Source organism: Carcharodon carcharias, chromosome 26, assembly GCF_017639515.1.
Source record: "Carcharodon carcharias isolate sCarCar2 chromosome 26, sCarCar2.pri, whole genome shotgun sequence".
Taxonomy (NCBI): domain Eukaryota; kingdom Metazoa; phylum Chordata; class Chondrichthyes; order Lamniformes; family Lamnidae; genus Carcharodon; species Carcharodon carcharias.
This window is the reverse complement of record NC_054492.1, coordinates 28,507,097-28,530,300: the sequence shown is the minus strand read 5'-3', so window position 1 is coordinate 28,530,300 and position 23,204 is coordinate 28,507,097. Positions and strand designations below refer to the sequence as shown.

Below are 23,204 nucleotides of genomic sequence, written 5' to 3'. Positions count from 1 at the left end.
CCCTGACTTGGAAATATATCGCCGTTCCTTCACTGAGGCTGGGTTAAAATCCTGGAACTCCCTCCCTAAAAGCACTGTGCTGTTAGGCACCACATGGACTGCAGCAGTTCAAGAAGGCAGCTCACCACCCCCTTCTCAAGGGCACCTAGAGATGGGCAATAAATGCTGGCCTAGCCAGCGAAGCCCACATCCTCTGAATGAATTTTTAAAAAACACTTCCATTTTAAATTTTCACTCTCTGACAATGATCAGGAGTGAGAGCCCTGGTTGGTTTTGCTGTCCCTAACCTAGCAACAATGAAGCCACTTGTACCAAAATCTAACTCTTACTTTGATTAAAATTGAAGCACTGAAAGTAGAGCAGGTGTTTATTGCTGTGGTCCTCTTAGTTGGTTTATTCTGGTCAATGGTTGCTACCTAAGCTGTGGCAGAGGTAACTAAAGAGTTCAAGGTGCATTGTCATCTTTTAGAGAAAGTGAAGATGTTAAAGGGGCAAAAGTGAAGTTTATTTGTGATATTTATCACGCACAGGGCATGATGATGGCGGCAGCTGCAATTCAATAACCATAACTCACAAGGAAAACCAAGGGCGGGATTTTGCGGCCCCGGCCGCAGCTGGGATCGTGCCATCCCGCTGAAAGTCAATGGACTTTTGGCTGGGCTGCCAAACTTCCCGCCCACCACAAGACCAGAAAATCCCAGCCCAAGCCATCGCGTCCGGACATCGTTGTTATGTTTGCAGGTGACATCCCGGCGATTGTCATGACCCATCCCAGTGACTAATACAACCAATCCCATTGACATGTGGCCAATCGCAGTGACATATGACCCCCGTCACCGATCTATTTCCCCCTCCTTCCCCTGATGACCCCAACAGCTGACGGGCATTTCAGACCAAGTCATCAAATATCTGAATCCAACAGAGACTACGCGGGTGGCCTCTTCTGTTGCTGTAAATACTCCATATGACTTCAAAAATACTTCATCGGCTGTGACGTGCTTTGCAAAGTCCTGAGTTCATGAAAATTGCTGGGCAGGATTTTCTATTCAGCCTGCGGGCAGGCACCCAACACACCTGAGTGTGAAATAGCGTGTGATGTCGTCAGGCAAGCGTCCCAACATCATCGAGCATTCGTGCGATATTTTGGTCGGCGGGCGTGGGCGAGTTTCGGCAACGCGCCTGCCGACGATTGAGAGGTCCATTAAGGCCAGTAACCAATTAATTAAGCACTACTTTTCACTGCCTGTCCAACCTTACAGTTGGCGGGCGGACAAATTGGCCAGGGCAACCTTTGGATTTTTTTTAGGAAACGTCGTCCGTGGGTGGGATGAGGTTTCCGACATTAATTGTGGGAAAAAAATGTTTTCACTTCATTTTTATTATGTTTCTGTGGTACTTTTAGGCTTTTAATATATCTGTTAGTAGATGTTGATAAAATGTTTCCCCTACAATTATTTTCTGATTTTCAAAATCTTTAATTTGGATTTTAAAATTCTTCAGCTCCCTGAGGCAGCTCCCTGCCTTCCAGGGGCTTTCACCGTGCGCTCCCCCCTACGCCTGCACTGATTTTTGCACTTACCCTCCTCCACCCCCTCCCCCCCACCCCCCCAACCCCAGCAATGCTGAGCTTCTCAGCGCACCTTTTACGCTGGGTGGCCCTGAATTGGCCAGCCAGCCTGACATTGCAGTCGGGGGCCTTTCTCACAGGTGGCTGCCCGTTTCCCACCCGCCTGACCACCCGAAAATCCTGCCCAATGTATAAATGCAAGTCTATCTTCCTATCTGAACCAGGCGGGTATGCAGTGGTCCGGTGCACTGTTGATCAGATAGTCTGACTCGCCAGTGGAAGAGATAAGGTTAGACCTGTCACTGGGAGTTGAGATTATTCGCACTCACATCTAGATAACCCTGCACGTCAATGCCCCATCTGGAAAACTATATTGGTAAGTTACATGATTTTAGCTGATTGACTTCTAATAGTACCCACTGCTGAACACACTAGGAAGCCCACCCCACACCTAAGCAGGCTGGTGGATGGGTTACACAAATTAATGTTGTATTCCTTGGAATTTAGAAGATTACAGAATCACTTGATCTATGTTTTCAAGGTATTAAAGGGAATTGATGGGCTAGAACTATTTCACTGGGTTGGGTTGGGCAGCCAAGAACCAGGGGTTATAACTTAAAAATTAGGAGCCAGGTCATTCAGGACTGAAGTTAGGAAACACTTGTACACAACAAAGGCCGGAATTTTCCAGCCTTCCACACCGGCAGCAAGTTCCGGTCCCACAGATGTGAATGGAGATTTCAATAGCTCATCAGCCCTGCCACGATGGTGGGGGGGGGGGGGGGGTGCTGGAAAATTCTGGGCCAAAGGGCGGTAGAAGTTTAAAACTCTGTCCCACAAACAACAGGTCAATTTCTGAAGAAGAGTCACACGGACTCGAAACGTTAACTCCGCCTTTCTCTCCACAGATGCCGCCAGACCCGCTGAGTATTTCCAGCAATTTTTTGTTTCAGATTGCCAGCATCCACAGTATTTTGCCTTTATCAGCAGATCAATTGTTCATTTTAAATCTGAGACTGATAGACTTTCGTTAACCAAACGTATTACGGGCTATGGGAAAAAGGCAGTTAAGTTGCAGATCAGCCATGATCTCATTGAATAGCAGAACAGCATCGAGGGCGCTAAATGGGCTATTCCTGTTCCTTCATTCTGAGCAAACAGATGATCTAGCACTGGAGGATTCTCAGTTGCTTGTTTTGAAGACTTTTAAACAAGGTGATTGGTTTCGATGACAGTATTGCCTGCGCACCATCCAAATATCAGTGACTGTGTGGCCGACAGTTTATCCATAAGCAGCCATCACTGGCTTGTAAGTCATAAATTCCAGTGGTTTAGCCACCTGAGTTACTTTGAGATTACAGCGCCAACACTCTAGCCAGGTGGTCATAAGCTGAAGTTGTAGTGTTATCCATGACATCATTTAACAACTGCAGCTGGAATCAGTTTTGACAGTTTTAATCCAAAGTGATCACATAGCCTACCAGGAAAAGATCTCCTTTCACCTCATCACCTTCAATTTCTACCTTCTTCAGTTTGCCTTCTTCATCAATGTTCTTCATCTCAATGTATTTGGAAGTAGATAAAGTTGAAAGCAGTGCTCTCACGGGGTTACCTAGATGGGGATTAACCTGCGATCGCCAGTACTCTTTCAGAGTTAGTTTGTGGAGAATGTTAAAGGCCCACTTTTAGCTCAATGTTATCATGTTCTGTGTCACAAGCTCCAATGGTTGCCAGAGTTAAACGTAGTCTTGGCCACAACCTGTATTGGTGCAGGTCCGAGAGGATCCCAATCCGAAATTCTTTCTCCTACCACAGGAAAATTGGAATTTTTTTTCATGGGATCTGGGCACCACTGGCAATGTTGCCCATCTCTAATTGCCCATGAACTGAGTAACTTACTAGGCTATTTCAGAGGCAACCACATTGTTGTGGATCTGGAGTCATATGTAGGCCAAATAAGGACAGCAGATTTCCCTCCCTAAAGGGCACTAGTGAACCAGATGGGTTTTTATAACAATCAATGATAGTTTCATAGTCACTACTACTGAGGCTAGCTTTCAAATTCCAAAGTTATTAATTTAATTTCAATTTCACCAAGCGCCATGGTGAGATTTGAACCCCTGTCCCCAGAGCATTACCCTGAGTCACTGATCCAGTGACATTTCCACTATGCCACCATCTCCCCCAATTGCTAGACCAAGGTCTGTCTGATTTGCCCATTAAGGTTCTGCTGGTCACATGGTACAATAATAATAGAGTTGTTGACTAACGGTGCCAATCAGTCTTTTTCAATTCTTCGACAACAGATGCAGACATGAGATGAGGAAAATGCCCAGTGGTGGAGAATTTTGGGAACCACAGGTACAAAGTCACCTGTTCCTCCCAAGCACATTACACCCAGCACAAGTTGTGTCTCTTTGCTACCTCTTACAAAATTTTACAACCAAGCATGGCGTCACTTCATCACCACTCATTATTCATCTTATTTGTCCCTCTTTCCAACCTTGCTGATGTAAATCAATATTTCCCTTGGCCCATCAGCTGCTTTCTTCATTTAAAAAAAAGGAACCCAGCATGTGACCGCTTACTTCAGTCCTGGTCAATATAATGAACTTATCTCTTTCTGTATTTGCTGTTTTACAGAGGATTGGAGCCTCAGAGGTCAGTCGTGGACTGCTGTACTTTGGCCGCAGTCTTCATGCACAGTTAGATATGAATGACGATGGGTTGGTGGATCTGGCAGTGGGGGCACTCGGTAGTGCTGTTCAGTTATGGTTTGTTAATCTATACTTGCTAAGCCTTTCACCATGATTTGTTCATTCACTGTTATCTATACGCGGTGTGTCCTGCTATAACTGACTCTCCAACAGTTTGATCCATTCACATGGATTGCCTGCACTGACCCTCGATGGCTCTGCAGCTAAATGCACTGTCTGGCTTGGTAGCAATCCCATATGGGCCGGGGAGAGTTCAAGGTTTGATTCCTAGCCTGCAACGAGTTAGCAGATTTCAATTCAAGCTGCTTAATACATCTCCTCCTCCCCTTGGGAAGGATTTGACACAGCCTCCATCAGGACAGGGCAACTGAGACTGTTGCAAATCACCACCCACGCAATTGGACATTGTGGTGACATTCCAATAATCCAATGCAGCGTTCCTATGTAATGTATCCCAACCACCTCCTGCTCTGCCTGAAAGAAACGTGCTCTAACCTCACAATCCAGCAGTTTCCTGCTAATCTGACTCCTTTTGGATTTGCAGTTCAAAGAATAGCATCTTGTTACTCCAGAGGTGCCATGTAACCCACGCAATGTCCTCCATTCCCCTCAGGTCGCGCAGCATAATCCAGGTGAATGCCAGCATGAGGTTCGAACCACCGAAAATCAACATTTTCAACAAGGATTGCAAGAGGAATGGCAAAGAGTGCAGCTGCATGTCCGTGTCTATCTGTTTCACAGTCACGGCCAAGACACCTGGACTTCAGAATGCCAGTTTGAGTAAGTGCAACGCTATCAGTGACAGATAATTAGTACAGTTTTCAAAACCTGCTAGTTTCTGAACAAAAAATCTTGGCAGACAGGAAAAAGTCCACTCATCCATCCAGCTTGCCTTATATAATTTGTGATGTCCGGTGTGTCACTTATCTATACTCCCTCCTCCACCCAAAGCCATGTCATCTCTTGGCAGAGGCGAGAAACCAGATTAAAAACCCAAGCAAATTTATGGGAAGAATATATCTGGGAAATTCCTCTCCAACGCCCCCATCCACCACCCTCCGCCGCCCTTAAAATTATCCCAGAAGATCACCCTGGCCTCGGAGAATTCTATTGTACAAGGTAATCTCTGCCTCAGCCCAAAGCAGGTCACAGCTCCAGCTCTCGATTGAAGGAATTCAGTGAATCAGAATTCACCACATGGGCCGAGAGCCTATTGCACACACCCGCTGCTCTCTGGGAAAAGAACCATCTATTGACATCTAATCTAGATCTGGCCTTAAAATTGTGATGACTGGCCATCCCTAACTATTCATTTCATCATCTACAGCCTCAATCAAATCCCATTTCTGAGCTCTTTAAAATGAGAAATTAGGACAAATGGGAGAGCCTTAAGTGTGCACATTCTCTGAAACGTTAAATGATTAAAAGTCTCCTCTTCTTTCTGTTGTTATACCCCGCACATGCCATCTTACATGTTCCTTCTCTTTCATCACTATGTTCCTATTAAGATTCATTTTCTACTTCATTCATTCCCAGAGGTGGTGCCTCTCCTTACCTCCCTCAGTCTCCCCATCCTCCTGAAATGTGCAGGTGAATAAAACTTGAAATCCTCTAATTCCCTTGACTTGCTTCCTGCTTTGTTTAAACTTGGTGATGCTCCCCACCATAACCCTTGCCCCTGCAGTTGGGATTCTCCATAACAAAACATACCACACATCCCAGCTTTGGTCTGGCGGGCAGCACAGTACAAGACCCTAGAGCTCACACAGGTTTTCAGGTTATTACACAGGGGTCACATGGACTCACCTTTCTCCAAGCTTGGCAATAAGTCTTTATGCCTCCACGTTTTCTTATTTAGGAATCTGTTTATTTCCTTTCTGAATACCACAGCTGAATTTCCTTATCTGTCTGTCTCTGTGGTAGTTGCCTCTTCACCACACGAGCAAGTACGCTGTTAAGCACCTTTTGTTCCTGGTAAAAAACAGAAGTTAAATGAGGATGCTAGTGCTGAGACTGGCACACTTTCCCATTTCAGCCACTTCCAGATACAAAAACGGCACAGTTAGAAGCAGGTTAAATCTCTCATAGCCCAGTGGTAGAGCAAGCTTTGGGGTTAGAATATTCAGACCCCACTCCTGAGTGCATGGTTGAAGCTTACACTTCAATGCAGGTGCTGAGGGAGTGCTGCACTATTGAAGGTGCTGTCTTTTGCATAAGATGTTAAACCAGCTGGATGTAACAAATCCCATGTCACTTTTCAAAGAAAAGCACAGGAGTTCTCCCCATGTCCAGGCCAATATTTACATCCCTCAGCTAACATCACTTTAAACAGTTTATTTTTGAATTTTGCTGTTTTGGATCTTGCTGTGCTCAGATAAGAAGCTGCTGTTCCCTACATTACAGGAGTGACCACAGTTCAAAAATATTTCATTCACAGTGAAGCACCCTGGGATGGCCTGAGGTCATGAAAAGTTTTATATAAATATTGGCTCCTTCTCCCCATCAATGTGCCTTACCCCCAACTTCCGTAGAGATGCAGCAGTGTGATATTTTCCACAGTTAACCATTCTTGTGGACTTCTCTGAGTTAACTTGCCTACTTGTCATAGAATGGCTACAGCACAGAAGGAGACCATTCAGCCCGTTGTGTCTGTGCCAGGTCTCTGCAAGAGCAGCTAACCAAGTCCCACTTGCCAGCCTTTCCCTCCTCAGCTCACCACCACCTTCTCAAGGGCAATTAGGGATGGGCAATAAATTCTGGCCCAGCCAATGAAGCCCACATCCCTTGAATGAATAAAAAAAGTAGCACAATTTATACAAGTCGGCTGGGAACTGGTTTAAAATCACCTAAACTCATTTCATGTGTTTACGGCAAGCGGGGAGAGTGTTTTTCCTACTATAAACCTGAACTGGATTTGAACTCATTTCCCAGAGATCAAAGTACATGTGCAGACCCACTGGGCCACCCAGACTGCCCACCCCGCTCCCACTCAGCTCACTTCTTTAGGCTCTGCTTACATTTAAGGGTAATTAAATGGATAATCTGCATGGCTGTGATTTCCCGATATGTACAGCTGCCTGCTGATCACGAACCATCAACACTGCTGGGTCCCAGCATTTTGCACCGAATGCTTAGTAAAACAATACCTGACTGCTCTGAGGAAAACATGTTGTGTTTGAAACTGGAGAAATTATTCTGTTTTTTATTCAGCCATAGAGTACAACATTTCCATTGATGAACGCCGATATACACCCAGGGCGCTCTTTGATGACAACTTTGAGAAGTACGTCCACAGCAACATCAGCGTGGAGCCTGAGTTGGAGACTTGTGATCAATTCAATTTCCACGTTCTAGTAAGTACCAGGCAGTGGCCTGGCAATTATTCTTCCTCAGCTATTCTACACATTCTTCTTCCTTCTTGTTTATGCTGGCTTTGTCACACCATGTCCTCTGCCTCACGCCTTCTCAAGACCTAAGAGCTGTGAGATTCTTCACCCTCTTCAGTCTTCCCATCATCCTACAACCAATTAGCTTGGCATCACATGATCACTTCAGCCTGATTGACCTTGTCTTCTGTTTGCCTGTTGTCAATCTCAGTGGTGTCCCACACACTATGGACCTTGACCATTTATTTTTGTTTCTCAGAAATAGGATTTGGGTAAAACAGCTATTTCTACCACCCTTAATCATCATGACCTTTCGGCCACTCAGAACCACAGCCAGGTGGAGTTACAGTTCCTGAGGGTGTCAGTAATCACGCAGGCCTTGCCTGGAGTAGTGTACTGAAGGTATTGATTAAATTGTCACATTACTATGCACAACACAGCTTCCTCAGCAAACTTCAGCATCACTTTGCTCCAATCTAAGCTGGAACTTCTCAGTGCAATAATGAGGAAGTGCTTAAGGTGTCGCCTTTCAGATGAGACATTAAACTGAGACCCTGTGTCACTAGTCAGGTAAGTGTAAAAGAACCCCCGCAGCACTATTTGAAGAGGAGCAGGAGCATTTGCCTCAGTGTCGTGGCCAACATTATTCCCTCAATCAATACTACCAAAACCAAATTAACTGCTTATTCACCCAATCTGCTAGTTAGGGGATCTCGCCAAGTTTGCATACATAACTTGCATGACATTCATTGGTGGTGAAGTGCTTTAACGTAATATAACTCTAAGTCCTTTTGTTCATTCTATCTCTATCACTTCTTTCCCTTACTACCTCCTGGCAAGGATTTTGCGGCCCCTCCCCCCAGCAGGATATTACGGTCCCGCCGAACCAAATGGAGACTTAAATGGCTCGCTGCATCGGTGGGGTGGGGTGGGGGGGGGGGGGGGGGGGGGGGGGGGGGGAGACACACCGTGGCCAGGCCATAAAATCCTGGCCCTTGTAGTTTTTCTGCATATCCAAATCTCCTTGTGAACTGTTTTCTTCCCCCAGGATACACTGGATTACGTGAGACCCATTGGGTTTTTATTGGACTTTGGCCTCTTGGACCCAGAATATGGCCCCGTACTGGATGATGGGTGGCCAACCTCAACCAAAGCCACAGTAGGTGATCTGATAGCCACTTATAGTGCTCGTGTTCTATTCCGTTTAGAGGCGTGGTTTGCATTTTGTAGTCACACGTTCACTAAAAGGAAGCTACAATTACGTTTTGGTTGACAGCATGAACTCACTCTCTTTCCTAGCACACTGGCATGGGCACACATCAAACTGCTCTCACTATTGAATGGTACTCCAGCGCTCAGATGTGGAGAGGAACGTGTAATTATTTTGCTAAAAACACTAAATAGAGCAGATAGTCACAAACATGTTTAGGATGTTGCTGCACATAGAAGCCTGACTCTAAAACAGGGGTGTGGTGATGTCGTGGTTATGTAAGTGGACTAGTAATCCACAGCCCTGGATTAATCAATCCTGACAGCGTGAGTGCCAATCCCACCATGGGAATTTGAATTTAGTTTCTTCAATAGATGGAAATAAAAAGTTTCTAACAATGGTGTAAAAACCCTCAGTGTAGGAAACCTACTGTCCCCCTGTCTGCCCTCATGCGAGACTCAGGTCCTACACCAACATAGTTGGCTCTTAACTGTCCTCTGAAGTGGCTGAGAAAACTGTTCAATTGGATAGGGTTGGTCTAAAAAATGTCAGCCTTGCCAGTGGCGCCCACATTCTGGTTGTTTTTAAACTTGCAAATAAATTTTAATGCATCCAGAAGCTTTAATGCTAAAAATGAATTAAACCTCGTGACTTGTAATAAATTCAACGTGCACTCTCTTGATCGGTAACTCGGTGAATTCAGATGAGGCAGGAAGTTGAGCATCCCCTTTAGGCTGTAAGTTATAAAGTCCAACAAGTCAGTCACCACAACTTGGTAATACAACATTGTAGCTCAGCACAAAATTAACGGAATGCCCTCTGTAAGGGAATTCAGCCTCAGTCTCCAGCAATGGTTTAACCCTAAACATTTATCCCACCACAAAACTGCAACATGTGTCACTCGCTCGCAGAAGAAAAGATGGGTTGTCTCTTGACGCAGGAAGTGAGTATGTTTGCAGAATGACTTCGACACTGCGAAGCTATTCAAACCATCACCTCAGCCTTTAAGCAGGTGATTCCTCTGCGACCACCTCTCCACCCTCCCTTCCTCACAGCTGGGCTGGACCTGTCTCCATGGTGCCCCAGATCCCTGATCACTGACTGATCGAAAGGTTCAAGTGCCAGAATCTAAAGTGCTTCAAGCTGAATTAGGCTGATTTCATCAAGTGAGGCAGATGTCCAACTTTGTATTCACCCCACTCTTCCCATGCCTGAATTTTACAGCCACATTCTGATTGATGTCTAACATTTATTCTGCAGTCAATGCGTCCTTTAATCATTCCCTTGATAGATCAGTGTTTAGAAGCACCCTGTGGCGTGGCATTGAGCCATTCAGACTAGGAAAATCCTAAATCTGATCCCAGTTTATGCAGAGTTAGCTGATCTTAGTTAATACATAATACATGGATTTATTTAACACTTCAACACCTCTTTAAAATATCTCAAAGAACTGCGTATTATTCTTGGTACAAAGTAACAAGCTGGGCACAAATGGCAGCCATTTTTCAACCAGAAAGAGTGATGAGATAAACTATGTCTTTTTTCTTGGAATGTTGACCTGTACGCCAATGGAATTCCCTAGAGCAGCAGTGAGGGCATTCCAGTCACGACGTCTGGGATAAAGATGCCCATCCCCCCTTTGTTCCCACTTCTCATCTGCGGTTCAGTGGCTCCAGTTGGACTTCAGTGGAGAGCCATGCCTCACTGGGCCAAAGATTGTGGGTTCAAGTCCCATTCCTGAGACTTTAGCACCAACATCAAGGCCAATGTTGTCAGTGCGGTATTGAGGGAGTGCTGCGCTGTCAGATTGCCCTTCAAATCAGACATTAAACTGAGGTCCTGTTTGTTCCCTCAGGTGGATGTGAAAAGTGCCATGACACTATTTTGATGATGCACCATCCCTCAGGTCCTGGCCAATATTCACTGATCTCAGTGCTGTTTGTGAGATCTCTCTGTGTGTAAATTGACTGCTGCATTTCTTACATTGCAACAGTGGCTACATGTCAAAAGTGCTCCATTGGCTGTAAAACATTTTGGGACATCCTGAGGTCATGAAAGGCGCTACATAAATGCAAGTCTTTCCTGTAATCGTGTTCATTATTGCGAGGCCCATTACGTGCCAGTAGTGGGTCAGGGTTGGAGTGACAAGGGACGAGAACTGAACCGAAAAATGCCACGATGAATCAATACACTGTGTCCCCGTGGCCTTTAGAGGCCGGTTACCATGGGGGTAGCTGAGCACTGTAGATCTGTTCTAAGTGAGTTGCTGCACTCTGATAGGTGAGCACATCATGAGTATATCAAGAATGGCTCTGGTTCACTGGTTCTCCTTGGTTTCAAAACAGCTCAGCTTCTGGAGTGACTGTGGAGAAGATGAAAACTGTGTGCCTGATCTGGTGCTGCGAGCTCGCGCTGATATTCATGGCTCTAGGTGAGTAGCTAGTTCTAAAATATTTGGTAGGGGAGTTCAACATCTTTCAATATGGCAATCAGCCAATCATGAATTTCTTATGGAACCCTTTTGGAAACAACTTTCTCTCCTCCCCTCCCTTCCTCTGTTAAAGGTCTCCTCTGGTACTGCAGCCACATGGCCATTTTACACTTATAACCTTAGATAATGAGGATTAATTAGCTATTCACCTGTGGGAAGCCTCATATCTGGGCCTGATCCTGTGCTCAGTTAATGTCAGCATGTATGCTCACAGCAGGGCTCACTACTTAATTTTCAGGAATGGGAATCCTGGCTGACATTGGTCCCTCCCGAGAAGAGGAACACTGAGGGTACGGGTGTTTGTATCATAGTGCTACAATCAGCGAGCAGGGGTTAGACCTCAGGGAATAGCAGGTGGTACATTCACCCATTAAGCCTGGTAAGACTTTACCATGGGGCTGCTTTAACTTGTAAGGCAAGCTGCCACATCTCACGTGTGGCCTCAGGTGACATTTATAGAGGAAAGCAGCAGAGAATGAGGCCTCTGTTACCATCTGGAATTCTAAAAGTTGTCAGGATAGGGCCACATGTTGGCCAGAGATGGTGGAAGTGTATTGCATTGCAGAACAATTCTCCTGAGACCTGAAATAAGAGAATCATAAAACAACAGTGATGTGATCTGACACCCAAGCAAAACTTGACTCTCTTTCAGCCAATTTCCATTCACTGCTGAAAACACAAGAAGGAGAATCACTGTGGATGCCTGGCTGGAGAATAAGAAGGAGAATGCATACAGCACCATCCTCAATGTCACCTTCTCCAGGAACCTGCAGTTTGCAACCCTTGTGCAGAAGGTAAGATGTTCTTCAAGACCCTCCACTCACACTTGCCCAGTCAGGTCATAACATTGCAGGAAACCATCTTACTACCTGGAATTCTACCACTCAGTAAAGCTCCCTGTCAAGCACAGTCCACCTTGTCCATTGTACCATAGCCTCAGAATTCTGACTATAACATTCGTCAGTGAATCACAGAATCTTTACAGTGCAGAAGGAGGCCATTTGGTCCATCAAGTCTGCACAGGCTCCCTGAAAGAACGTTCTACCTCGTCCCACTCCCCTGCCTTATCCTCGTAACCTTGCACATTCATTCTTTTCAGGTAGCAATCCAATTCCCTTTTGAATACCTCGATTGAACCTGCCTCCACCACCCTCTCAGGAAGTTCATTCCAGACTCCAACCACCCCCTGGGTGAAAAAATTTTTCCTCACATCGCTTCTACTCATTTTGCCAATTATTTTGAAACTGTGCCCTCTAGTCCTTGATGATCAAGTGTTGAAATCAAAGACAGTTGGTATTATAGAGTAAAACAATGCTTAAAAACCTGGGCATTCATTCATGTACAGACTGTGCATGAACTTTGTGCTGCATTCCTGCATAAAGTCAGCTTGAACTGAAAGGAATGGATTGTTTCCCAATCAAGGGGAACGCTGCTGGGGAGCAGTTACAATGCAAAAATATATTTCACTCTCCTCTTTGGTCTTCAGTGTAACTTTTGTTTTAAACTCTCTCACTTGCCCCTCATGTTAAATCCTTTCCAGACTCCTCGTGGCAACCTGAGGTTTTAGGTTCCGCAGTCACTGAGAAGTCACTCTGCTGACATCTGCTGCTGAACGAGCCAATAGACACTGACACCAGGTCAACACCACATCCTGCTCATTGCTGAATGTTAACCCAAAGTGATCCATTCCCCAAGCACCACCACCACACCCCGCCCCCCCCCCCCCCCCCCCCCCCACCCACACAACCCACCACCCCATCCCCTCCACTGACAAGAATATGATGTGCAATGTTTACAGTGGGCTGATGCACCTTTCAGAAGGACCACAGTGCTGTGGCTCAGGTTCAGTTGTGGAGCAATTTCAGTTCTTAAAGGTTAGAGACCTAGAATTACATCAAATTTATAGCACAGAGGCCATTCAGCCCAACAGGTCTGTGCTGCTGTCTATGCTCCACAGGCACCTCCTCCCACTCTATTTCAGTATATCAGAGTCAGACACCAAGCCACCAAGGAAAGTGAAATTAAGTTATTATGGCACTGCAACAGTCTTACAAATGAAATTTATCACTCTTTTTTTTCTCGAGGCTCGATGACATTAGGCCAAGAAGTGAATTCATTTGCAGTTACCAAATTTTCTCCCCTCCAGCTTTCAGCTTAGGAAGTTGGGAAGCCTGTTGCTCCCAATCCAGTGATACCTCATCCAAGTGATCACTCCTCATTATGAGCCATGGACATTGACGGCCAATTGTGCCTATCTTGTTACAGGATGATACTGAGGTGAAAATTGACTGCAACAATTTGGCAAGATGGCCCAATAGCAAAGCATGCACTGTTGCATACCCAGTGTTCAGGTCTCAGTCCAAGGTAAGAAATGTTTCTTTCAAAAAGTGGGCAATAAATATGTCATAATCCAAACCTGGACTCTCAGAATATGGGTTCCTGGGCTTTATGAACAAAGGCACAAAACACAAAAGCGAAGAGATACTGATGAACCTACATAAATCATTGGGGAGACCGCAGTTAGAGTATGGTGTCCAGTCTGTTGTAAAATGTTGTGTGTAGTTCGGTAGGTCTCATGAAGTGGTTCTGAGTCATATAGTTCAGTAGTAAGTGTTTATTAACTACTAGTAACTATATACATATATACAGTATAAGGTCTAAGCCAGGAGCAGTCTCGATGCTTGCCTCGACACACGTCTCTATCAAGTAGAAGACTGTCCTCCAGACTCGTACCATGTTTTCCTTTACATCACAGCCATACCAAGTCCCACATTAGCCCTTTCTGTGCCAGGCCCTTATACTACACCGTCTTGGGTCTAATTATTTTAGAAAGTATATCAAGGCCATGGAAATAGTGGTTGACTTTTAACTGCCCCCTGAAGTGGGAAAACAAGCCACTCTGTTGTATCAAACTTCTACTCTTCAGTAAGGCAGCATACCACCACCTTCTTAGGACAGCTAGGGATGGGAAATAAATGCCAGAAAACCCAAGAATTAATTTTTAAAATGATTTGTCCAGGGGACAGGAGAATTTAGTTGTGAGGAGAAACTGGGAGCTGGATTTTCCAACCCTGCCCACTGCCGGGATTTTCTGGTCCCGCCGAAAGTTAATGGGCTCTTGGCCGGCCCATCACATCCCCCTTGGTGGGTCCCCCCATAGCGGAGCTGGAAAATCCTGGCCTGGGGTTCTTTTCATTAAAGAAAATTGAGAGAAAATCTAATTGTGGTGGTTAAAACAATGAGAAGTTTTGGAAAGGTAAATTGGGGAAAATTATTTCCACTGGTTGATGACAGTGACTAGAGGGGATCAATTTAAAATCATCACCATTAAAGATTTGGAGTATTACATTTTACCCTGTTTTTGTTCATTGGGCATCATTGGCAAGGTCAGCATTTGTTGCTCAGCTCTAGTTGTTCTCAAACAGAATAGCTTGCTGGGCCTGGGCCATCTCAGAGAACTGTTCAGAGTTAATCACAGATTGGGAGTCGTGTATAGGTCAGATGAGGTAAGGATGGCAGATTTCCTTCATTAGTGAACCAGATGGATTTTTATGATAATCAGTGATGTTTCATGCCTGCTAGCTTTATGTTCCAGGTTTTATTAAGTCGATTTAAATTCCACCAGTTGTGATGGCAGGATTTGAACCAGTGTCCCCAGAACATTAGCCTGAATTAGTAGGCCAGTGACATTAAAACTTCACCACCGTCTCCACAGGTTATTAAGATATGGACTGCTCTCTCACAAACTGTTCCAAATGTTTCTCCAAGTGCTTTGAAATTCTGATTTTATGAATCAAAGCTTTCCCTCCATTATTACTACCCCTCAGCAATGCCACCCCCACCCACCTACTCAGCCCTGCCCCCCACCCAATTCCTTCCCCCAGTGAGGTCTTTATGGATACACGAGAGGTTCTCTAGATCTCTAGATTGGTTCCTGCGATGAGAGATTCATGATAGGCTGAGTAAATCGGGTCTATATTCTCTGGGATTTAGAAGAGTGAGAGGTGATCTCACTGAAACATACAAGCTTCTGAAGGGGCTTCACAGGGTATACACTGAGATGTTACTACCCTTGCTGGAGAATCTGGAACACAGGGGCACAGTCTCAGGATAAGGGGTGATCGTTTAGGGCTGAGATGAGTAATTTCTTCACTCAGAGGGTTGTGAATCTTTGGAATTCTCCATCCCAGAGGGTTTTGGATGCTCCATCATTGAATATTTTTAAGGCTGAGGTGGAATCAAGGGATAGGAGGAGCAGGCAGGAAAGTGGAGTTGAGGCAGAAGATTAGCCATGATGATACTGAATGGCAGAGCAGGCTCGAGAGGTTTACTGCTGCTCTTATTTCTTGTGCTCTCATGAAAATAAGCCACAGAGACCTGGGAGACCTCAGGTTCAATTGCTGGTCTATGCTGAATGAACTGATGGGAACCGGGGCAATAGTTGGAGATGGCATCAATAACCTCAGCTATCCTTGGGTTTTGGGGGTGAAGCAGTCACAACAGTTTTCCATCATCGGATTGCAATTCAGTGATCTCTGCCAAAAAGTTTAAGGCAGATGCTATGACTGTACGAACAATGACAGAGAGGAAAAGACCCTCTGGGCCATCCAGATAAATATGATGCCTTTGTATCAAAATAAACAGCCTCCACATCATACCCAGAAATCAGGTGATTTCCTGCAAGAGGCAAAAAACAGATTAAAAACCACACCAATTTGGGGGAAAAAAATCTGGGGAGTTCCTCTCAGACTTTGATGAAAACCAGTCCAGCAGACCACTCTGGCCCTGAGTTACAGTAATGACCTCTTGTACGAGGTGATTTCCAACCCAGTCAGAAACAGGTATAGCTTTCACTTGAAGGAAATCAGCAAATTAGTGTCCATCATATTTGTCAGCAGCCGGTTCCAATGTCCACTATTCTCTAGAAAGAGAGCATCCTGATGTCTAAACCAGTATTCATCTTCAATGTTCTCACGATTAAATCAATTTTCTAGGTTTACTCCCTGGGCTCACCCATGCTGAATGTCCATTTGAATAAGCCACCAACAAGCAGAATTCTCCAGTGAAACCATTAAATAGATAATATCACCACAGACATTCCAATAGTTCTGCACAGATGGGTCAGATGGATGTAGGGAAGTTGCAGTCAACGAGGTAGATATTAAGAAGGATTTGAAAGGCACAAGAGATGACGCAAGGCAGAGAGTCTTAGGGAGAGTTCCAGAGTGTGAAGCTATGATGGTTGAATATTCTACAACGGATGATAGAGGCATTGACAGGCGTTGGCAGTGGGCGGGGGTGGTTGCTGGTGCAGTGCACAATAGACCGGGGTTGGTGGAGCAGGGATCAAAAGCAGAGGTAGAAAGCTGGAGAGAATTTCAGGGATAGAGCAGGGAATGACTTTGGAGAGGCTTGTAGACAGGAATGAAGATTTTGAAGTTGCTGAAGATGGGTGATAGGATGCCTTGGGAAAAGGGCAAGGACTGGCCAGTGGGTGAGGAGCATGTCGTGGGGGATAGGAAGCAGATGGCAGACCTCAGATGGAGTTGGAGGTTACTTAGATTGGAATTTTGGAGGGAAGGGGTAGAAATGAAGGGTTTTTAGAAATTTTGATTCTGGAGGTGACAAAGGCATGAATGAGGAGAGATTCAGGTGACAGTAGGTGGTCACAACTAAATAAGTAGTAAGAATCAATGTCTTCCGGAAAGAAGTGAACTTGATTGGAAAGGAAGAGACAGTGAGAAGTTGATATAACAGTATGTGTGTAACAACAATCTCAATGAGATGCTTAGGGTCCTGTGCACATATGGAGTTACCAGAATTTTCCGTTAATATTGGTTTGGGCCTTCTCAGGAATGACAACCTCAGCTGCATGAACAAATCCCTGTCATTTTTTTTTCTGGATTTAATTTCAAATGATCAGCAGCTAAGAATGTAACTGCGTGGCAATGGGATCTGTAATGAGTGCCAGAGTTCAGTCAAATCAACCGTGGAGCCCATAGCTACATCAGACTGTTCTGGCTCTTACATGGAATAGGCTTTAGCTGTGCTGCTGCCATAGATTGTTCCTGGTCTTTAAAGTTAATGATTCAACCCGATCTTTCCGAAAACTAAACAAAAAAAAAAGTTACTTTTGGAAACTGTGGCGAGGGAAGATTTATAACACAGTGAAAAGAATGCAGAGAGGCAGGGGCAGCTGAGATTGCCTGGTTTCCGCTCATGCCAGATTAATGTGCCAATGTTCTTTGTTTGCAAGTTATGGGAGATTGACAGGACTGGTGTGTTGAATCACTGCTACTGGCTAGCTCTATGTTTTTGGCAATTGCTGATATTTTTCTGATCTCCTTAGGTGGCTTTTCGAATGGAGTTTGAGTTCAGCCGCTTCATCTTCCTGGACAATGTGGATATAAGCCTGACTGTCAGCAGGTAATACACTCTCAAAAATAAAATTAAAACTAATAATAATGCTAACATTTTAAAGAAAGCCTTCACTTTATATAAATGCAATTTGTTGGAATCCTTGTATAACTGTCCAATATTATGAACACTTCAGGAATATTTGAACATCAGCATCTAGTATTCCTTGGCCTGTGTATGTCAGTTACAGTCCTGGTCCATATACACACACACACACAACCACACATACTCTGAAGTATTTGGCAGTACTAGTTCAAATCAACAATCAGCTTCCTCTTTGCCTGTGGTGGCCTTTGGCAGACTGCTCCATTTGTGTCTCCATTCATGACCTGTCATTTTATTTTATTCATTTAAAGTATGTGGGCATCCCTGGCTAGGCCAGCATTTATTATCCACCTCATATTCCCTTATTCCCCTTGAGAAGGTGGTGGTGAGTCACCTTCTTGAACCACTGCAGTCCATGTGGTGTAGGTACACCGACAGTGCTGTTAGGAAGGGAGTTCCAGGATTTTGACCTAGCGACAGTGAAGGAACGCCAATATATTTCCAAGTCAGGACGGTGTCTGACTTGGAAGGGAACTTGAAGGTGGTGGTGTTCCCATGCTTCTGCTGCCCTTGTCCTTCTAAGTGGCCAAGGTTGAGTGTTTGGGAGGTACTGTCGAAGGAGTCTTGGCGAATTGCTGCAGTGCATTTGGTAGATGGTACACGCTGCTGCCACTGTGCATCAGTGGTGGAGGGAGTGAATGTTTTAGGTGTTGGATGGGGTGTCTATAAAGTGGGCTGCTCTGAGTGTTGTTGGAGCTGCACTCATCCAGGCAAATGGAGAGCATTCCATCACACACCTGAATGCTGTGGCTCAGTAGGTAACACTCTTGCCTTTGAGTTACAGGGTTGTGGATTCAAGTCTCACCCCAGAGACTTGAGCACATAATCCAGTGCAATACCAAGCGAATGCTGCAATATTGAAGGTGCGAAAAGATTAATAAGGAGAGGGAAAAATTAGAGTATGAGAGTAAGCTAGCTGGAAATATAAAGACAGAAAGTAAGAGTTTCTATAGATATTTAAACAAAGTGAGTCTGGGGAATTAACAATGGAAAGTAAGGAGATGAATTGAACAAGTATTTTGCTTCGGTCTTCACTATAAAGGATAAAAGTAACATTTGAGAAATAGCTGTAGATCAGGAAATAGAAGGGACGGAGGAACTGAAGAAAATTACAATCACCTGGGAAGTGATATTCAGCAAATTGCTGGAGCTGTGGGCTGATAAATCCCCAGGACCTGATGGATTTCATCCTAGGGTCATAAAAGAGGTGGCTATTGGAATAGTTAATGAGTTGGTTTTCATTTTCCAAAATTCCCTAGATTTGGGGAAGATTCCAATAGATTGGAAAATAGCAAAAGTAACTTTATTCAAAAAGGGAGGGAGACAAAAAGCAGGAAACTACAGACCAGTTAGCTTTACATCTATTATAGGGAAAATGTTAGAAGTTATTATTAAAGATGTTATAGCAGGGCACTTAGAAAAGTTTAAGGCAATCAGGCAAAGTGAACATGGTTTTGTAAAAGGGAAATCATGTTTAATCAATTTATTGGAGTTCTTTGAAGGCACATGTGCCGTGAATAAAGGGGAACCAGTGGATGTACTTTACTTAGATTTCCAGAAGGCATTTGATAAGGTGCCACATCAAAGGTTACTGTGGAAAATAAAAGCTCATGGTATAGGGGGTAATATATTGGCATGGATAGAAGATTGGCTAGCTAACAGGAAACAGAGGGTAGCCATAAATGGGTCTTTTTCTGGTTGGCAAGATGTAACAAATGTTTGTCATTTGTGTCACAGGGATCAGTGCTGGGGCCTCAACTATTTATAATTTATATAAATGACTTGGATGATGGGACAGATGGTATGGTTGCTAAATGTGCTGATGACACAAAGATAGGCAAGAAAGTAAGTTGTGAAGAGGACGTAAGGAGGCTACAAAGTGACATAGACAAGTTAAGCAAATGGGCAATGACCAAATGCAATACAATGTGGGCAAATCCGAAATTGTCCATGTTGGCAGGAAGAATAAAAAAGCATCTAAATGTTGAAAGATTGCAGACCTCTAAGATTCAGAGGGACCTGGGTGTCCAAGTGTATGAATCACAAAAGGTTAGTATGCAGGTACAGCAAGTAATTAGAAAAGCTAATAGGATATTATCGTTTATTGTGAGGGGAATTGAATAAAAAGACGGGAGGTTATGCTTCAGTTGTACAGGACACTGGTGAGACCACATCTGGAGTACTGTGTACAGTATTGGTCTCCTTACTTAAGGAAAGTAAATATAAATAATTTAGAAGCAGTTGAGAGAAGGTTTACTGGACTAATATCAGGAATGGGCGGGTTGTCTTATGAGGAAAGGTTGGACAGGTTAGGCTTGTTCCCACTGGAGTTTAGAAGAGTAAGAGGCCACAGAAATCTTTAAGATCCTGAGGAGTATTGACAGAGTGGATGTGGAGAGGATGTTTCCTCTTGTGGGAGAATCTAGAAATAGGGGTCACTGTTTAAAAATAAGGGGTCACTCATTTAAGACAGAGATGAGGAGAAATGTTTTCTCTCAGAGGGTGTTGAGTCTTTGGAACTCTCTTCCTCAAAAGGCAGTGGAAGCAGGGTCTTTGAATATTTTTAAGGCAGTGTCATGAAGAGATATTAATTTGTATAATGTTATTGGAAATTATATTTTAAAATAGAATTCTAGTGGAGTCTGCGTTCAGGTGTATGTTTGTGTGTCTTAATTGGATTAAAACCAGCTAGTCTGGGTGCTTTGATGTATAGTGGTTTTGAGATGTTAATTGGGTGAACAGTAAGGAGAACAGTAAGCTAAAGTGTTCATTTGCATTTGTTGAATAAACCCATTCAAGACTGGGGGTAAAATCTTGCACCTAGCTAGAAGAAGCCAAACAATGTGTTTATTTTTTCAGTTTACTAATAAAATTGGTGCTATGAAACGGGTTTTATCATTAGAAGAGCTGAAGTTCAAAAAACCTAGTGATACAATGGAAAATTTACATTCAAAGGGAAAGCTAGGTATATAAAGAAAGGAGTTTGTGTGTGTAAGGTAGAGGTACTTAAGACCTAGCCAGCCTGTACACCTCCAACCAACTTGCAAAGAAACCTCATTTGGAATTCATAAGGTCAAATGTGCTTTGCCTGGTGTCTATTTAACATTTATGGGTTACTGTTGTCTTAGTGGAGAGTTACTTGGGAGTGCTTAATTTGGGGATTTGTTAAAAAGTTATTATAGTACTAATTTGTAGCCATGTGTATGTGTTTAACGTGTTGCTAAATTAATAAATGTTTAATTTAGTTTTATATAAAAACCACGCGACTCAGTGGTCTTATTCCTACTGAGTTCAAAGTTGCATCTCGAAATTACAAATTGCAAAGATAGATTATATCAGTTGTTTCAAATTTCCCTCTGGGACTTGAACAGCTCAGCCTTTACCATCGGCGGTGTCATAAAAGCAGATCTAGATAGATTCTTGATTAACAAGTAGGTGAAAGCTTATCAGGGGCAGGCAGGAGGTCACAATCAGGTCAGCCATGAGCTTATTGGATAGCAGAGAAGGAGGGCCGAGTGGTGTACTCCTGCTCCTAGTTCATATGTTCATATGTGTTGTCTTTCAAATGATACGTTAAACTGAGGCCCCATCTTCAAGTGGATGTAAAAGATCCTATAGCACTATTTCAAAGAAGAGCAGGAGAGATCTGCCTTTTTTCCTAACCAATAGTTATCCTTCAACCAACATCACAAACAGATTATCTGGTCATTTGCACATTGCTGTTTATGGTGACTTGCGCATATATTGGCATCAGCATTTATTCACAACAGTGGCTACACTTCAAAAAGTAGTTCATTGGCTATAAGTGCTCTGGGACGGCCTTCAATATTGAGAGGCTCCTTAGCAATGCAAGTCATTCTTTTTCCCTTTCTCTAGCTGCGGGAAGGGGACTAAACCTGGATTTAATGCTGCTTTGCTGTGAAACAAGGAGCGATATTAGAAGGCAGAGTTATCCCAGCTTCCTGATGGCAAATGAAAAGGTCCTTGATCCTGGCCTCAGTTTGACATAGTGGCACTGCCTCCACATTGGTGTGGTTGAAATTGGACCCACTGCCTGAAGTGAGAACCCTGCGACCTGTCATGGTGCAACACCTTGCAGCATTGCCAAGAGCGGAACTCAACCAAGGCATCAATTGTGACTGTGGCCTTGAAAAGGCCATAGTAACAGGACCCTGGGAGATGGAAAAGGCAGGACGACACCAAAGGTTTGAACAGCTCTTCAGCACGCTGTTCAGGAGTGACAGTCTGCACTCCAACAATCAACAACTCACTCCTTTACCCCATCCAAAGAAATGTCCAGACACCCATCCCACATCATCAGCACATCCTGCCAGAGAGAAAATGAGAGCTAAAGTTGAGGCCTGAAGTTGTTAACGTCATTGTTAAGGCCAGAGAGTTGCAGGGGGAGCATTTGAGGTGAATAATATGGATGTTTTGTAAGGGGAGGCTAGACAAATATATGCGGGAGAAGGGAATAGCGGGATATGATGATGGATTTGGATGAGGAAAGATGGGAGGAGGCTCCAAAAAAGCTTAAACACCAGCATAGACTGGTTGGGCCAAATGGACCTGTTCTGTGCTATATATCCTATGTATTCCTATTTAAATGCCTATTGTACCATGAACCTCTGTTGGGTTTTACTATGACAGGAATTAGGCAGGTTGTCCACGGTTATCCAACATATATTTATACATATTTATCTCATTCAGTGACAGTGAAGAAGCAGAAGAGACGCTTCATGACAACACCTATCATCTGTATGTTCCTGTGCAATATGAAGCAGATCTCCTCCTCACAAGGTACAGGGAGGTTTCACCTTTCTTCATTCTAAATACTCTAGTAGGACAGGTCAGCTTCTTTAACTGATCACTCAATATGCCAAATTAGCTGCAACTGGTAGCCTCGGCCTAAACTCTAGAATTCCCTCTCTGTCTCTATCTCCAACTTCTTCTCCTCCTTTATCATTTTCCTTCGATTAACATTTTAGCCACTCATCCTAATATCTCCTCCTTTGGTGTGACATCCATTTTTGCCTGTGCTGGACCTTGGAGTCTTTTTCTGTGTTAAAGGCGCTACTTAAAACACAAGTTGTTGTTGTTGTTATAAACCAAGGTAAGTCTATCATTTATTTTAAATTATGGGATTATGCATAACTTCTGTACACAAAAATTTACTTCCTGTAGTGACGTTTTTGCCACAGTTTTGTGTCAAGTATTTTCCATTGTAAATGACCATGTCCAGTTTTTTCATGAGACGTATGACAGAGGATGTGTGTCAGGACCCTGTGGAAGTCCCTAAGCATGAACCTCC

At 44.0% G+C, this 23,204-nt stretch overlaps 1 protein-coding gene across 1 annotated transcript in view; it reads left to right on the top strand.

Annotated features, from left to right (window-relative positions):
* itga11a (integrin, alpha 11a) overlaps positions 1-23,204 on the top strand; it is a 119,969-nt gene that overhangs the window by 77,417 nt on the left and 19,348 nt on the right. Inside the window, exons 15-23 of the mRNA XM_041174901.1 lie at positions 4,211-4,341; positions 4,898-5,064; positions 7,495-7,637; positions 8,719-8,829; positions 11,226-11,311; positions 12,024-12,165; positions 13,637-13,735; positions 17,721-17,797; positions 22,604-22,693. Of these exons, the coding sequence (XP_041030835.1) occupies positions 4,211-4,341; positions 4,898-5,064; positions 7,495-7,637; positions 8,719-8,829; positions 11,226-11,311; positions 12,024-12,165; positions 13,637-13,735; positions 17,721-17,797; positions 22,604-22,693 (1,046 nt within the window). The remainder of the gene's footprint in view (positions 1-4,210; positions 4,342-4,897; positions 5,065-7,494; positions 7,638-8,718; positions 8,830-11,225; positions 11,312-12,023; positions 12,166-13,636; positions 13,736-17,720; positions 17,798-22,603; positions 22,694-23,204) is intronic.